The following is a 17,495-nucleotide window of genomic DNA, read 5'->3' as shown; positions in this document are numbered from 1 at the left end:
TCGATTTCAAAAATTCGTCTCAAAACGGAAACAAAATAATAAGCGCCAAAAAATGGCATTCCATTTTTTTCCCCAAAGAAAAGCCTGGGGGAAAATCACTCAATTCTGTTTAACGCTATTGAATGGTAGAGCAGAAGCCAGCAGCTGTTTAACACTGTAGCAGTGCACATGTGATCACGGTAAACGCTCTACGGCAGCATGCCTCATACTGACAGGTGAATATTTGCTTAGCCGCTAAATGGATGTGGACAGCTATGGCGGTGTTAATGTGTTTTCCTTCCTAAAAAGTGTGATTTTTCCCTCTTTCTCTCTCTGACTGGTGTTGTTTTGGGGAGATGAAAGGCGGCCGGTGATAAAAGCAAAGAGGAGCGCTGCGGCGTTTTGTGTGTATGCGGCTCCTGTCATCACTTCCCCTGTGTCCCCCCTCCTTGCTGAGGTTGGAAGGGAGACTAAAGACCCGACTGTTTACACACACACAGAACACTCTTGTTTGCCTTTTCATGTTGTTTTTGATTTGTGCAAGACTTCTGTGGGCTAATATTTGCCATGTCTTTTGGTGGGAGCTGTTCTGGTGCAAGAGTTTAGCTGGTGAGGGAGTAGCGCCTGAGCGCCTCACTGGGGCAGTAAATGGACAGACAGAGACTGGCATGGTGGTTGTTCCTGTCTCACCATGGACTTTGGCATCATTAGCCTCACCACAGGCTTATCTGTAAGCTTAGAGTAATCACCAATCAGCTGAATGTAGTCCAAGGAAACATCCTTTTCATGGCTTGTTTGGAGATTGATGGTACAAAGGATCTGTTTTAGTGACTCAAATAGACAATAGTACAGAGGTGAAAAGAAATAGGAGGGGGAAGTGGTTAAAAATCTATATTATCAAATTAAATAACAAAGAAGAAATTAAGCAGTTTCATGTTATATATATATATATATATATATATATATATATAATCACAAATACTGTTTGCATTGGTATGCCAGGATGTCTTTTGAATGAGTGAGTCATTGAATCATTCGTTAAGTCGATTTGTTCAAAAGCACTGATTTGTTCAGGAATGAATCAAGTCTTAATGAGCAAATCGTGGAATAATACGATTCATTCAGAAACGCTGATTGATTCAGGAAAGAAACAAAGCTCACTATTATGTGTTGCTCTGGTTCTGCTGTAAATTAATTTGGAACTTTTTCCATTGGTGGAAAAAAAAACTACACAATGTAACTGGTAATATTATATGAAATGTAAGTTAATCAATATTGTTTATTACTGAACCGCAGTATAAAAACAAAATTGCATGTATTGTTAGAAGAACTGTAAGATGTTAATACGTCTACTATAGATTTTAAGTTTGTTGTTGTTGTTGTTGTTGTTGTTGTTTTATCTCTTAAGGCGATATGACAACTTAGACTTACTAATATTACTAAGTCTCACCTTCAGTCTCCCCAGCACTATTTTTACAAGTAGATTAGTCACTGGGTCATCATCGTCTTGACAAAGTGTGAAAGCAAATGGAGTGTATATTCAGGAGGGAACCAGGATATGTCAAATAAACATCCAGTGCAGTCTGCACGCAGAATAGAACTGATTCTCATTGTTCAAGCGTGTTCATTTACCCTGAAACCATGAGAAAATAAGCAAGGGTGTTGCTTAAAGTGAGACGGAGGAGCCGAGCACACGTGTGTTTATATGATGGCTAAACAGCGTTGCCGAGGTGAAGTCTGCCTTGAGGAAGACGAGGAGAAGGAACCACTGCGTATGTGTGTGTGTGTGTTTGTCTCAGCGGGCTCTCTCAGTGTGTAAACGTGCAGTCAGAAAAGATTTGGCAGACGGACGGCCGGTGGTTGCTGTGAGGCCTGGTGGTGAGCAGTCCTGCCCGGCAGGGGTTAACTTCGCATGGCTGCACCGCAGCCTCTTTCTGTCAGCCTGTGCTACACACTGCTCCAATGCTTATTTCTTCTGAAAAGCCACTGCAGGTTTCACAAGGCCTCCTCAGCCATCAGATACCTTCTACTGGTGTAACCTTCACAGATCCACATACTTAGCCTTTCCTTCCCCTAGTTTACTGAGAGAAAAGAGAGAGAGATAGAGAGAAGAAGAGAGATTGTGCCAGTAGCAAAGCCCCTTCAGTCCTGTTGAAGAGAGAGGGAGTCTGAGCTCTGAAGCTGGTCTCCGGGCTAAGAGAGTTAAATTGAGAAGACCTTACTGGAGATTGAACGCTGGATCAGATAATGCCTGTGTGTCATCAGGATGGGGCAGTCTGCTTTGTGTCTGCCAAATAAAAGAGACTGCTGTACAGAGTTACATGGCTTTATTTTTCCAGCACAGCGCACATCATAATAAATGTCCAAAAATTAAACGTTGTTTTCATATATACGTATATACTGTGTGTGGACAGTCACACTTGTCTAGTGTCATGCCTGCACTGAGTCAATAAACTACTTCTTGTTACAGGAAGTCCTTTGGGAAAAGAGTTGTGCACATTTACCACAGCTGAAATGACAGTGACACGCTTTAATTCGGCTCTTTGGATCCTTTCTCACGCGGCAAAGCATCCAAAGGTGAACCGTAATCACAGTCGCCGCCACTGAGCTCTTTTGTGAAATGAAATAACAGATGAAAAGAAGGGAAAAATGCATCTTTAAAGTTTGCCCTCGCGTAAATGTCAATAGAGAACCTTTTCCATCATCAGCAGTAAATTCACATTGATGGCTCTTTTCTTCTCTCTATCGATCCAGCCATGAGAACGTAGATTTGTATCTGTTAATTAATGCGTCCTGAAACAGCATTTGTATTAATCAGGGAGATAAGAAAAATTGGATGCCTGCACTGGCATGACAACCGTAAAAGCGCGAGCCCCTGATAAAATCATTGATGGACCTCAATAAAGAGGGGAAAAAAAAGTTCTTCCTTCCACTCAATAAACTAATCATCCGGCTTTTAATTATTCTGCGGAGAGATGTGTGGAGATTGGGGAATGTGTAAATCTAATTATTTACTAACAGCAGTGGCTGAGAGGGAGGGCTGGGAGTGGCACAGGGGGAGCTCAAGGCGATGGGCTCCGTCCATCTGCCACTCCGCAACCCCCTCCTCTGCCGCCCCTGCCTTTATTTTGTCTCTCTGTTTGTCCATCGTACACTCATTCTCTTTGTCCCTCTGCATCTCTCGTTCCGTCTTCATAAATAGTGATTCCATCATTCGTTTGACTCCTGTACGATTTCATGATCAAATCTACCGATGATAACCCTTTTAAATGTTTCTGTTCTAGTGGTGTCACCCATTGTGCAAAAAAAAAAAAAAACGTTAATATTCATGTCAAACAGACCCTAAACTCACACCATTGGCTAAGCTAGTGGTGATGTGTCAGGCTGGTCATAGCGACAGCACCACAGTGTTTATGTATTTTTTAAAGGAATATCGTATTGGAGAAAATGTTAAACGTGAAATGTTTTTATATATGCAATCAATTAATCAATACAATATAATTTATAGTCAAAATTATGCTTAGAATGATTATTGCAGTTTTTTTTTTCTCCAAATGATCAGCAATCTTGTGTGTGCCTCTAAGGAGGCCGAGAGAGTGTGATCTTATTTTTAGCCAATGCCACCTTTCATTGAGGCCAATGTCTTCATAAGAATGCAGCAGTCTTGCATTAGACCCCCTTAAGAAATTCTTGGCTTAATCCCTTTTGATGATTTTATTAAGTAGTAGAAGATGGCCCTGCCAACTGGCATTGAGCACACTTGCACCAGCAGGCCAGGGGAGGCACCAACTGCTCACCAGCTCTTAGTCTGCCTCTAATGAGATCAGAGATGTTAACAGTTTGGGATAATAAATTAGCGGTTGGTATAAACAATAGCCTGAAACCTATACCTAATGAGCTCCATGCCATTAGCGATTAATTCACAGAAAGAGATTTCAAAAAAGAGAAGAAGAAAAAAAATAAGCAAAATTGTCTGCTTTCTCTGAAGGCATCTCTCCACAACAGATGTTGGAGAGCATATCTTTCCTCCCGTTCCCCCGCCATCCAGATTAGCCCCATTGCTGTCGCAAAGAGAGACGCTTCATCTGTTCTTGGAAGAGCAGAACGAGTGAGATGAGACGAAAAGGTCCAACTCCAACAGGTGCTGTTTTGCCTGTCCCTCTCCTTCAGAGCTAAAGGATGGCTCTCAAGCACTTATGCAGTTTATTAAGATTACTTGCCCTTTACAAGCTTTTTTTTTTTGTCTGCCTTGGTTTCGAAAAAAGTACTTGCAATACTTACAATAGTTGGGGGGATTTTGAAATTAACCACTTATTTCCCTTCACTTAAAATGTTTATCTGACCCTGTAAAATGTCAGTTGACAGAAATTATTAAAAATTTAGTAGAGGCATTATAGTTTTAAGAAACATCGGTAACACTTTAGAATACTATGTTTTACTGCATAACTAATAAGGAATTATTAAAGAACTAGGTTATTCTTCATTAACTATTTCTTGTTATCAGTATGTTATAGAATTTTATGAGTTAGTTAATCAATAAATAATTAATTCTGTCATACCACCTCAAGAACTACTATTATTTATTTACTAATTAAGGTTCAAGAAAAATAACCAATAAACATTCATACAAAACTAACCTCAGATTAGTTTTTTATATTTTATATACAGTACTCTGTATGTCTCAGCATAGAATGACATTGAGTAAATGTATGTATTTTAGGCAACAACTGAGGGGAACTGACAGTATAGGGATCTTATTAGTAATTATTAAATAATTATTATATAATTATTCAGGAATTACTTATAACCTGGAACAATATTCTGAAAAGTGAAAATATAGGGAACTCATTAGTAATTAATAAAGAATTACCACTTACTTCTGATAAAATAAAACACTATTACATATAACCTTTGTAAAATACACTACAATGACTCGTTTAAGCTACATGATATCTTTATTTCAGATGATATTTTGTTTTAAGATGTATACTAATAATTATTATATAATTATTCAGGAATTACTTATAACCTGGAACAATATTCTGAAAAGTGAAAATATAGGGAACTCATTAGTAATTAATAAAGAATTACCACTTACTTCTGATAAAATAAAACACTATTACATATAACCTTTGTAAAATACACTACAATGACTCGTTTAAGCTACATGATATCTTTATTTCAGATGATATTTTGTTTTAAGATGTATACTGCCTACATTTAAACTCGTTTAACAAACATTTTAAAATCAAAAGTTATACCATTAAAAGTAACTCAAGTAATCAACTGGTCTCATTTCCATGGTAGTAGCTGGATCTCTTGCGGGAGCTGGGCTTGTGTTTTAATTTTTATGGATTAAAAAAGCATACACCCTCTATGGGCGGGTTGAAAACATGCGGGACAGCTCCTACTACTGGTTGTAGTCTTTAGCCTCTGACCAAAAAGTCCTCCGATGATGCAAAATTACGATTTTTGCGTCATCTGAGGATTTTTTCCAGACAAGAATTACATAAATCTCTCGTCTTATGAAGGATATGAAGTTGGAAATCCTGAAGTATCCCTTTAAACTCCTTGTCCCATGGACAGACAAAAGCCATGTGATCTTCAGTTTCAAATGGCATTCATGAACACGAACTCCACGACTTCCTTCACTTCCAGCAAAAAGACGCGAAAACTGAAAAAAAGTGAGAGTAGGGGGAGGAGGAAGGAGAAGGAGTTTGAGGCAAGCAATTAGTCTTTCAGTTGGTGTGATGGGAAGAATTGATCCATGCTGCATGTTGGGGGAGATAAGGAGTGCCCTCCCTCAGGATGCCCCCTGGCCTGCAGCGCAGCAGGAGATGAGAGCCAAGGCTCGTGCTAGGTGCCTCAGCTCACTCCCACTGGAGTTTTCCTCTGTAATACACCTCTAGAATGTCAATGCTTCCCACTAACACAACCAGAAACTTCTGACAATGAACTGAGCTTTAATATCGTATAGCGCGTTGAATGTTGATTTGAAGCTGAGCATTCATCGTTGAGTTGAACAAAGCTCTTTCTCTTGCTTTTCCCAGGGTTTTCCACACTCTCGCTGGCGGACCAGATGAGTCTTCTGCAGAGCGCATGGATGGAGATCCTGATCCTGCGTGTAGTCTACCGCTCTCTGTCTTTTGAGGACAAGCTGGTCTACGCTGAAGACTACATCATGGATGAGGATCAGTCCAAGCTGGCCGGCCTGCTTGACCTGAATAACGCCATTCTTCAGCTGGTGAAGAAATACAAGAGCATGAAGCTGGAGAAGGAGGAGTTTGTCACTCTTAAAGCTATAGCCCTGGCTAACTCAGGTAAAAATTAGCAAATTTGCTCAATTTCAAACAGGCGCCACATTTGGTTATGAAACATTCAGGCGATCACAACCAATTTTTTCAGCAGATTTCCAATGGACAAAAATGTACATATTTTTATATTATATATATTTTTTATTATATATATATATATATATATATATATATTACAAATTGGGTCAATGGCATGACACTCAATATTTGTGAATATTGTAGCAATTTATTTTACATATTATATTATAATACATATTTACCTTGTGTAAATTAGATTAAAACCAAGATTAATAAAGAGTCATTTTTCCTATTTATCATGGACATTCTTACGTCATTAACCCAGTTCTAGCTGTCATTACTTTCTTTTTACTTACATCAACTTAAATATAGTGTCTGCCCTGAAAGTCTACATTCTATTATAATTTGTTCAATGTGTCTCTTGTCTCTGTTCCCTAAACAAATTCACAGCAATCCTATTGCACATGAAACGAGATGTTGAGTTTAACTTTAGCTTTTAGCTTAGAATTGCTCTTGAGGCTGTTGATATTTTATTAGCGTAGTTAAACTCACTGTTTTTGAATGGTAAAGACAGATGTAGTGGTAGAGTTGTTCAGGTACAGTTCAAGAGATATCTTAATATCTCAGTCTTTCTTTCTCTCATGTTTTCTCTATTTCAGTTCACTTGCACACACCACAACGCCACAGTAAACAGTGTTCCCACCCCTCCCCTCCCCGCCCCGTTTGAAATGCTTCAAAAGCACGGCCGCGGCCCCTCTCCGAATTAGCATAAGTCTCTGCTCAGATGCCTCTTAAGTAAGGAGCCCATCACTATGCACCTCCATGTCAATAACAGGCTCTGATGTTGTCCGCCATCGACAGTCACGCCATGGCCCTCTGGCTCCCTTTGTGTTGACCCCATCTTTGAACTTTATCTTGGTTGCTGGCCAGTAGTTTTCCCTTTAATTACAAGAAGGAAACTGTCAATAAAATCTGTTAAATGGGACGCAATGAGCAGCTTGAATGGGAGGGCGGCTATTTGTTCAAATTCTCCAGCGCTCAAGGTATTGACAGTTTGTTTTCTGGGGCCATATGTGACGATCAATCTCCGGCTGGGCCTGGCCATGCTGAAAAATGAAAAAGCAGATTGCTCTTGCTCGCTTGCGGGTGATGGCTCGCGAGTTTGGCCCCGGCCTGCAGACACCGGGGGCCGTTCTGCCTAAAGTGCACCCCAGAGAGAGCGAGAGGGCACGTGACTCTTTTGAGAAATTCATTTTTAATTGATTCGACGATTAGCAGTTCATTTCGCTTTGTTGACGTGCGTGTCAACCTGCCAGAAACAGGTGAAATTGATCGATGAGTGGTAGGTTTACGCCTTTTTTTTTATCTGATATCTTTTTTATCATACACAATGAGACTTCCCGTAGCCTGATGCTTAGGCTAATCGCTGTTTTTCCCTCTCGTTCTCGGGTGTCATTCTCTGTGTTTATCGAGACTTTCTCTCTGCGGCTTTTCTCTTCACTCTTCTCTCAGGAGAGACATGCATCATGTCCGATTTCAAAGGTGAGCCATTTTGTCACTTCTTTTTTTGGTGGAGAGCAGAGTGTTTTAGACAGCTGCTACAAAAAATGATACACTCCACCATTTTCTAAAGCCCTGAGGTGCTGGGTATTTCCACTCAGATCCAATGTATTTCACAGTCTTTCAATAGACTCAGTATTGCTTAAGCAATCGATGTCAGAGTGACATTTTTTCCTATTTATTTGAAAGCTTCACGTTGCGGTTTATCTCATTATGGTTTCTTTTGTAACATTCAAGTAAATCACATGACATCCGATTCAGCCATTTACTGACATGATTCCTGTGTCATTCTGGGAAATCCTAACAAATTTGAGTCTAGCGAAGTGTCTTTTTGCTAGTAAATTTTAAGGCACAAATAGTGTGCAAAAAAACACACTGAGTTTTTCCGCCGCCTCCAGCGGTGATGGCGAGATTGATAGGGCTTGTGTGGAAAGGTGCAGGTAAGCACTTTCCTGCCAGGGATTTCTGTCGGATCACAGGTCACTTTTCAGATGGCCAAAGCCCATGTGACTGATGGACGAGACCGCGCTGTCTGAATTCTAGATGGGTTACGATATCGAATCGCAGCCTGAAGCAGGCTGACGTTTGTCCCGCTGGCCAGCCCAAAGGACAGATGGTGCTCTCTACTAATAGAGGAACTTCACACTTTTATCAATACTTGACCATACAACTATTATTTAACGTGTATGTATCAATTGATTCGAGGCAATGCATTGATTATGACATCTTTGCCAAAAGCCAGCGTGCATTTGGACATTTCATCCGGAGGGAACGGGATCAGATTGACACGCCACAGTAGAAAACCGAGTCAATACTGTTGGTGGAGTCGGTCTATAAAGAGCAAGTCAGACAAAGCACTTTCTTTACCATTGTGATGTGATAAAACCATCAGAGCACTGCATAGTAGAATCCAATGCTTGGATTAGCTGGAAAAGTGCAACTATATTATCCACTGGAGCACAACACAGCAAAGATAGTAGCTGCCTGAGACTAATTGTGTTCTCAGAGGCACGTCCGTCGCGGTGAACGGGCGTGAATGCTGTACTAACGAGTGCAAATGCAAATGCAGCCTGTTTGACATTTCTGGCAGACAATGCCAGTCAGGCTGAGGTATTGTTTCCTGACTCGAGCCTCTGTTTCTCTCGCTTAGACAAGTGCCATATCAGCTCTCCTCCAAACACTGTTTCTGTCGCCCGTGCCATTCATCAGTCCCACAGAGAGGCTTGTAAACACGTGCCGAGGACAGTCTCGGCGTTTAACACTCAAGTGTGTCTTTAATCACTGGAGAATGAGCTTAGGGCTGGCAAAAAACCATGAGTCACATTCTTTTAATCCCTTTCCTTTTGCCAGGACTTCCGTCAGCCTGAAATGGATTTTTTTTTAAAAAAGAAAAAGGAAGAAAAGAAATGTCCCGTACGACTAGCAATCGGGAGTGTCATACCTGTTTAAACTAATAAAAAGCTTAGATTTTTGAGCCAAGTGGATTTTGAAGAGAGAGAGGTTTTAATGATGAATCAAAACTGTACCACTAGACACTAACATATCTTATACCTTTACGTATTGCTAAAACTTTAGTAGTTGAAAAACATATTTCCCCTTTGGTCATGTCATAGTAAAAAACTAAATTAAATGATGTGTGATTCATTGGGGTTTTTTTGGGTCTGGAGGAAAATTTGTGTTATTTCATTGTCCGCTGAATAACTGTTTTTCCAGATTCCATGCATATAGAGGACGTGGAAGCTGTGCAGAAGCTCCAGGACGTGTTGCACGAGGCCCTGCAGGACTACGAGGCGGGCCAGCACACGGAGGACCCGCGCCGGGCCGGCAAGCTGCTCATGACCCTACCGCTGCTCCGGCAAACCTCCACCAAGGCGGTGCAGCACTTCTACAGCATCAAACAGGACGGCAAAGTGCCCATGCACAAACTGTTTCTGGAGCTGCTGGAGGCCAAGGTCTAACTCCTCCCCCCCGGCCCGCCACGTCACACCCACAGAGAGCTGGAGGGGGTACGTCACAGACTCCGCCCCTTCACCGGGCAGACACTGACTTACTCTCTGCCGCTGTTCGTGAAACCTTTGTCTATAAACTTTATCAAATAATAACTAAAAACATAACCGTAACGGTACTTCTAATTACTGACAATGATACGTAAATATAAGAATGATTTAAAATGTGATTATTGAGAAAAAATATGAAGTGGAAAAAAAAAATGACTGCTCTCATTATTCAGCAGTGGGACTTGAAACCAGCCGTTGACTTGTTCTTCTCGAAAATCTGATGCTGAGTTTTTTTTTTTTTTGTGCTTTTGAAATATTTTGTTGATTTTCAAAAGAGAATTACCGGAGCCGAGAAAGACCAGCCCTGCCAAAGGAAGGAGGTCCACCCAGTGGACACCAGCAAGAGAAACTTTCCCCAAACTGTACCGTCCAGCTTCCATGTCACTGAAGGATTCGACCCTCTTTACCATAAGAGTAGTGACTATATGCAGTATTACATTAGAGGTCCTCGGAGCAGTTTGACAACGCGATAGCCAAACGGAGATTTTGAAGAAGCTGCTCCTCACCATTATGTAGCCATGCGGATCGATCATGTGTGTGTCACTCCCTCGTCCTTTTCTTTCAAGTCTTCCAAACACGTCTAGCCTCTTTTAACGATTTCGTTTCGATCTTTTCAGGGAATAGCCGAAGCTTTAGTCTCTCATGCAATACCGAGCAAAGAAGAATCGCAGTGGTCACGGAACAGACTCATTTATTTATTGACTTTTATTTTATTATCTTTTATTCAAGTGTATTTGTACTGTACTGAAGGATGTAAATATATGGTATGGTCAACAAACACAATGTTTCTTCATATAATGTTAATAATAGATCGTTATGTTTTTCTACCGACCACCGTGTTGCGCGATTTACGAACCATGAGGATGAAAACCTGCTATCTTCTCTAAGCAATAGATGTTTAAAAAAAACAAAAAAAGTGAATATGTATGCAATTTTGTTTGCTTTTTTTTCTTTTCTTAGTGCCACACTTACTTGGGAAAACTTGGGAATTTCCAGAAGCTTTCGCGTTTCTGTCTGTGCTTGTCATAAGATGATGCATTACATACACGATGTGGCCAGGAGGACCATAACCATTATCTCAAGTCAATTATATATGCATATATATATATTAACTTCTCGAAATTCTATTGGCGTTCTTTCATACTGAAGCAGTATTTGAACTTTAAGCAAAATAGCACTTAGGGAAGACGGAGAATCATCGTAGATTTAGTTTCACGATGGTCCTGGGTTTTTTTTTTTTTTGGTCTTTTTTTAGTGCCAGAGATATCATACACGTGATGTAATCTTCTTCCAAATGACATTTTTAGCAGAGAGGCTCAAGTATCAAAGCAAGCGATCCACAGCCTTCATCAGAAATATGTCAGTATTAGTATGGGGTATTTTCTGAATATTCTTAAGCATTGTATATTGTAAATGAACAGATTAAAAATCTAACCTAAGACATTTTATTGGAACAGATGAAAGAAAAAAAAAGAATGAAAAATGAACAAAAAAAATGTAGTTCAGCTTCTTGGTGTTTCATGTCTGCTGTGTTTTTTCTGAAACATCTCAGTTTTTTTCCCCCTTTCCTCTGTCACAAGCAAAAGACGTAGTGCACTACCCGTGGCCGATTCAGTTCGTCTTCTGTTTCTTTTCTAATTTTAGTTCATTTTTTAGAGACAGGGTAGAATTAGAGACAATACTGGATGTATGAATCCTCATGAGCAAGATGATGGGTTCTCAAATAACCTTCTGAAAAAAACTCTTCCTAGTAAACGCTAGATCAACCGATCAACGATCAATATAATCTATGCTGATATATAAGTGAATATTTAAAAGGAGGTGCATCATATGTACGAGAGACCATCTGTGTAACTCCGATCTTGTAGACTAACACTGTATATCATAGGTTGCAAAACATGCTTTGAAATAGTACCTCTTTTTCTTTCTTTCCCCTCTTTTTCTGATTTTACTTCTCTTTTAACAAAATGCTGTACATAAGGCCTTCATGCTGAACTCCATTGGTATATATCTTGACTCTTTAAGGTTGCAAAGGGAAGAAACATTTTTGTTTGTTTTGGTGTAAGATCGGTTTTCAAAACTATCACTTTGACTTTGTGTGCTTAATAAAAATTACGGAAAAAAAATCTGCAAGAACAGATCATTTTTTAAAACGAACGGTTTTCTTTGTTGCTTTTCTCAGTCTTGTTCTATAAATACACTGTATCTATCATTAGCTATTCAAAACTCTTAATAGATTGTGCTTTGGAAAGGTTAGTGTAACGTGACTAGATCTTATCGCTCATGGCAACTCATCAGATGGGCAAAATGTGTTTTGGGGGGAGATTTGGGGTCTTGCTGTTAAGAAGACTTTACTTTTTTTTTTTTCACGTGATCAACTCCTGGCAGATGAGGTGCGTTTTTCTCTCAAATTTTGTTTACTTCCTCTCTTTTTTTGTGTTTTGTTTACTCTGAGGTGATCACGAAGGAAATAAAGCGATATGAAACCGGCTAAGCTTTCTAATTCTGGTCAGTTTTGTAAGAATTCATTCAAAACGAGAGCAATCCCGATCTTTCAGATACACATTTTTTCCAAGTTGCTTTTAGTGCACAAAATGAAAAACAAAATACTTTTTATTACACGTCCTGTGTAATTTTGGACAAAATGGTATACACGGACCTCTCGAACCATTTAAAGACAATTTTACTGTCTTTTAACACTCATCTATCCAGCATTGAAATCAAAGTGTAATTAATCCGTACCCACAATGACTTTTTTTTAGAGATATTTTCTTATTTAAAGCAATATAACGGTACGATGCTATTCAATTAGTGATCAAATGCTGTATCTATTGGACTATTTTGCAAATTAAGGAGTAATGATGAGCAAATGTACAAACAACTGCTATTTTTCAATGTTGAAGATATTCTAGGTGTTGGTTGTATTTATTCGTGCATCGACGCGTCTGCCAAACGCTTCCTGGCAGTCTAACCAGTGAGGGAAAGGACCAGATCCATAATAAAGGAAGGGGAAAGAATAAAAGAGCATTTGAGAAGCTTCTATGATCAATATGATATATTTCAACCCAGCAGTTGCTGAAACAACCTGTAGTGAGAATCATGTCTGTAGTTTTTAGATGTGCTCCACATCGGTAAAACTATTAACTGTATATTTTTGTGATGTGCATCATTACAGTGTGCTCCAAACAATATGTCCATTTGTGTAAATGTATTTATTTTACATTGTATATATTGTTCAATGCAAAAAGAGAGACCTATGATTCTGTAACTACGATCAGTTCAGATGTGTAACTCCAATTATGCCTTTCAGGATAATAGTAGAGCAATATTAAACATGCTTCCAGTTTTAACTCGGGCTGTGTTTACTGTGTGAGAACATGTTTTCAGTTTTAACGCATTGTGGTTTTGACTTTTTACTGTAGACTCCATGATGTGGGGGAAATGTTCAGGCCATTTACATTAGGGAACTTGCGGCTGTTGTTCCTCAGTACATTATTCGCCTATATGCTCTTGAAATTCAACACTGATAATAATGAGAAATCTTTAACGATTAGAATGATTTATGACTCTGAAGACTGAAAATTCAGCTTTGCCATCACAGGAATAACATACATTTTAGAATACAGTATATTGCAATAAGATTTGAAATATTACTGTGTCAATTCATTTTTCATCAAATAAATGCAGGCTTGCTTCATTTAAAAAAATTACCGACCCCAAACTAAACAGAATACACAAACCTGCCAGACATAGCCAGGCGAGCGTGAACGCGCACACTGTAAAATCTAACATTGTTCTTACTAAGAATTTTTTGTTAACTTTACTTAAAGTTCAATAATTTGTTGAACTTACTTAAAATTTCTTAGTAATCTGTACTGTTTTCATGCTATGCTTTCCTTGTAAACTTTACTTGACTGGTTTGAGTACCATTTTGCCCCCAAAAAAACAAAAAAAAACAAGATTTATTTATTTTACTATACAGGATTATAGAGGCAATCACAGTGATCAGAGAATAGCTCATTCATCCCATCAGGCAATTGTTTAAACATGTATGGGTTAGAAAAATGATATTTTTAACATGAAATGTTGCATAATGCACCTTTAACTTCCATTTTGGCTCTTTTTTTAAATATCAAATTGGTCAAGTGAGAGTTTTCAAGAATGGTTACAAATCAGAAACTCTTGGTCACACTCTTGTACATCTTACAGATTTTCTATTATAATAAGTACTTTCCTATAGGGGAAAAAACACTTGAATTAAGAAAATTGTGAATATACTGTAGCAACTGACGAGAATGCTGGTATCCAGGCAATAGAGTCTGCTTGGCTACTTGACTTTTTTCTTCTCAAGAGCAGTCTGTCATTTTTTTTTTTTCCTGCGCTGACATCTTCACGTGGCCACTCTTCATTCTGTCGTGGTTACAATATTATTGCGTCGGAAAGGGGAAGAAAAATGGTGGATGAGCAGAAAGTTCTTGACAACTTGATGCAGCGTTTGAGGCATGTCCACTCAGAGGGTAATCAGCCGCTATGCCCTGAGGCTTTAAAGCAGACACATTGATGTAAGACAACGTTCCTAACATCAGCACAGCCTCACGGTCAGCCCGCATCCACTCTGTCTCTCCTATAGCACACATGAGAAGCAAACACCAGCAAGAGGAAAGCACTTATGGTACCCAAATAGCAAACCACTTTTTTATTTATTATTTTTTTTTTTTACATCCAACTAAATTGCCAAAAGAGATTAAATAATAAGGCTATTCTGGGCCGTTTCCTGTATGCAGGCTTGAAAAGGGAACATATAGGCCTAGCACTATATAGTGAGATGGCATTGTGCGATTAAAATCATCTTCCGCTAACATGTATCATATAATGTGGGGAGACACTTAATGTTCTGTAGCAAAAGCGTTTAAGGCTTTAAAACAGAGCAGTGACCTGCAGGCAAATATTTTTCAAGAAGATGACATCATAAGATATTACTTAAAGAGGGCCCCGTTGGCGGAGGATTTTCCCCCCCCACTTTTTTCTTTATTATTTGCGCTGCGGCGGCACATACATTTCACTCATTGACTTCGGAGTTCATTTATTTTATTTTATCTTTATGCCATTGATTCATTATTATGATACAATAAAAGCTACTTGAGCATTTCAGCTGCCAAGTACCGTTATCATTAACCTTGCGAGACGCTAAAAGTGCTCCATGGCATTTGTAATGGCTCTTTTAACTCTTTCCACTCTACCATGTTATGCGGCTGCTGCTGTAATTGGGTTTTCACTGAGCTCGGACCATCAGAGGAGGCCCCGGTATAAGCTAAGCCAAGGAATATGCACGGATATGCCAGAGTATTTGTATTTCTCCATTATGTCAATTTATGGATCATCCCGTCGGTGCAATTTGGAACCGGAGCGGGAAAGTGTCTTATAGTCCAATTGGGGATTTTGATGTTCCCCATAAAGCTTTAGTTCAAAGTTAAGCTCATTTTAGATTAATTGATCTATTCTAGTCATATTAGTTAAACTGCTGATCTTGATAAGTCTGTTTGAAATGACCTCTGTCTTGCTCACATCTGTTTAATGCGTCCTGGTAACTGTATGAACTGACATTAAAAAAAGGAGTGGCTAAGTTATATAGTCAGGGGTGTCATGAACCTTCTTCTTCTTCTTTTTTGAAGGGGCACCAATGACAGTCCTGGCTCACTTGTCAAAATGGAGGCAGGTAGATTAATGTCTAATTCAAAGCAAATGAACTGCAGAATGCAATTAAATTAATTTAAATTTTAGTTAAATTAACTAATTCAAGTGGTTTGAACAAAATTAAATTAAGTTGCTACAAAATGTTAAAGAATGTTGTTTTGATTCGGCTCATTTTTGAAGTGGTAGTCTTCTATGAAGATGGTGACTAGACTCTTGGTCTAAGCTGCATGTTTTGAAGAGTTGAATGCAGCATAGACCAACTTTCCTGGTCATTTCATGCACCAAACTATGTCTCTTGAGCGGTATGTTTTTGGTGTCCCCGATGTGCCATGGGAACAAAGTTCGACTGGTGGCACGGGTGTGCTTGGCGTCATCTGTGAAGTGCTAATGTGTGCAGTTGGGCCCTGATGGCTTTTTGTCAGTGAGTCCACCCAATTTATTTCTCAGTGTGAGAGCAGGGTCACTCTCCTGGGTCTTAGTGTGCTGATGGCCTGGACCACACTGTGGTAATGGCCTTTCACAGGTCTCCTGCTCCCTCGACGCCGGTTATGTCTCTGCGAGAGACATCACGGGGTCCTGATACGTGTGTGTAGAAAGAGAGAAGGAAGTGTGTAGATCCGGTTCCTGACAATGTGCAAAGAAGGCAACTTTGGGCTTGTCCCTCTTGAGACCCCTTGAGATGCATGGAGCTACCCTAACTCCCAGTTTATTTCAAATATGATTTCTGTTTTATTAAATGTCCTTTTAAAATGTTTTCTTTCTTTTTTATTATTTTTAATTGTTTTTAATGATTGTATAATGCAATGCTGTAGCATTCTGATGGGGTTATAATTGGATGAAAAAAAATCATGTACAAAATGTATGTTTTGTATTGGCACAATTGAAACACAGACACATTTTACAAAATATCTTCTTTTGTTTTCCACAGAACAATGTCTTGCTACAGCACAAGGGTGAGTAAATAATGACACCATTTTTGGATAAATTATTTCTTTAATGTTTTAGATCACAAGCCAATCTTTTTAATTTTTGCTTTTCACAACCTTAAATGTAGCTTTATTTTTAGTTTGCACAACTCTTTAAACACAGAATAGAATAGGTAAAAAAAAAAGTCTTCTTATAAGACATTATGTAAAACTCATTAGTCATCTTTATCGTATTAGTAAAGTGGGTTAGTTCCCATCTAAACCCTTCTTTTAGCCTACTCCTTTCTTCACGCACCGTGTCTCCACCGTACTGAGGCAGATAATGACTCATCTCCAGCAGAATAGCCTTTTTCAATTTTAGAACTACTTAACACTAAAAGTAACTGGTAGATCACTCAAAAGCAATTAATTGTCGTCCCTGTAAAAAGCGAGTTCACCATCCCCTTAATACACAGGATAAAATGGATCAGACGGCATCGGGCTCATTGAGAGCATTAGCAGGTCACACTTGCACGTTTATTTGCACTTAAATGTTTTACTCTAGATTCGATGAACCATTAATTTGGTTAGTGCCCTTTTATAAATAGTTTGGGGTGTCATCTGGGTTTGAATTAGTAGCACTTGAGAACTCTTTAGGGGGAGGCCTTCATAAAATAGCATAAAGCACAATAAATAACTAATGTGTGGATTCATAAGGATTTCTTAGTGCTACTCTAGGTGAAGCACGATTTATAGATGAAACAATTTATGTTTCCTTTGTATTTTCTCTTATTTCCGTGTAATTCGGTCCATGCTTTCAACCAGAGCTGGTGTGTGTGTGTGTGTCTGCTGAAATCTCACCCCCCTGTGGCGTAGTGAGCTGAATGACGGACTGTATGTGTGTGTGGCAACCGAACACTCCAGAGCCCATTGTGACTTGACTTCCCAGTGATCTCCAGTTCCTACTT

The 17,495-nt window shown here is 39.2% G+C and overlaps 1 protein-coding gene across 6 annotated transcripts in view; it reads left to right on the top strand.

The window, feature by feature from the left end:
• Nucleotides 1-13,278, top strand: part of esrrga (estrogen related receptor gamma a) — a 168,390-nt gene extending 155,112 nt beyond the window's left edge. For all 6 annotated transcript variants that reach the window (XM_089120414.1, XM_089120413.1, XM_039669199.2 and 3 more), the window contains 2 exons: nt 6,030-6,299; nt 9,585-13,278. In XM_089120414.1, the coding sequence (XP_088976540.1) occupies nt 6,030-6,299; nt 9,585-9,829 (515 nt within the window). In that variant the 3' untranslated portion in view covers nt 9,830-13,278. The remainder of the gene's footprint in view (nt 1-6,029; nt 6,300-9,584) is intronic.
• The last annotated feature ends 4,217 nt before the right edge of the window (nt 13,279-17,495 follow it).

The sequence above is a fragment of the Pimephales promelas genome, chromosome 15 (assembly GCF_988280905.1).
Source record: "Pimephales promelas chromosome 15, fPimPro1.hap1.1, whole genome shotgun sequence".
NCBI classification, from domain to species: Eukaryota; Metazoa; Chordata; class Actinopteri; order Cypriniformes; family Leuciscidae; genus Pimephales; species Pimephales promelas.
This window is presented reverse-complemented; position numbering and strand designations above follow the sequence as displayed.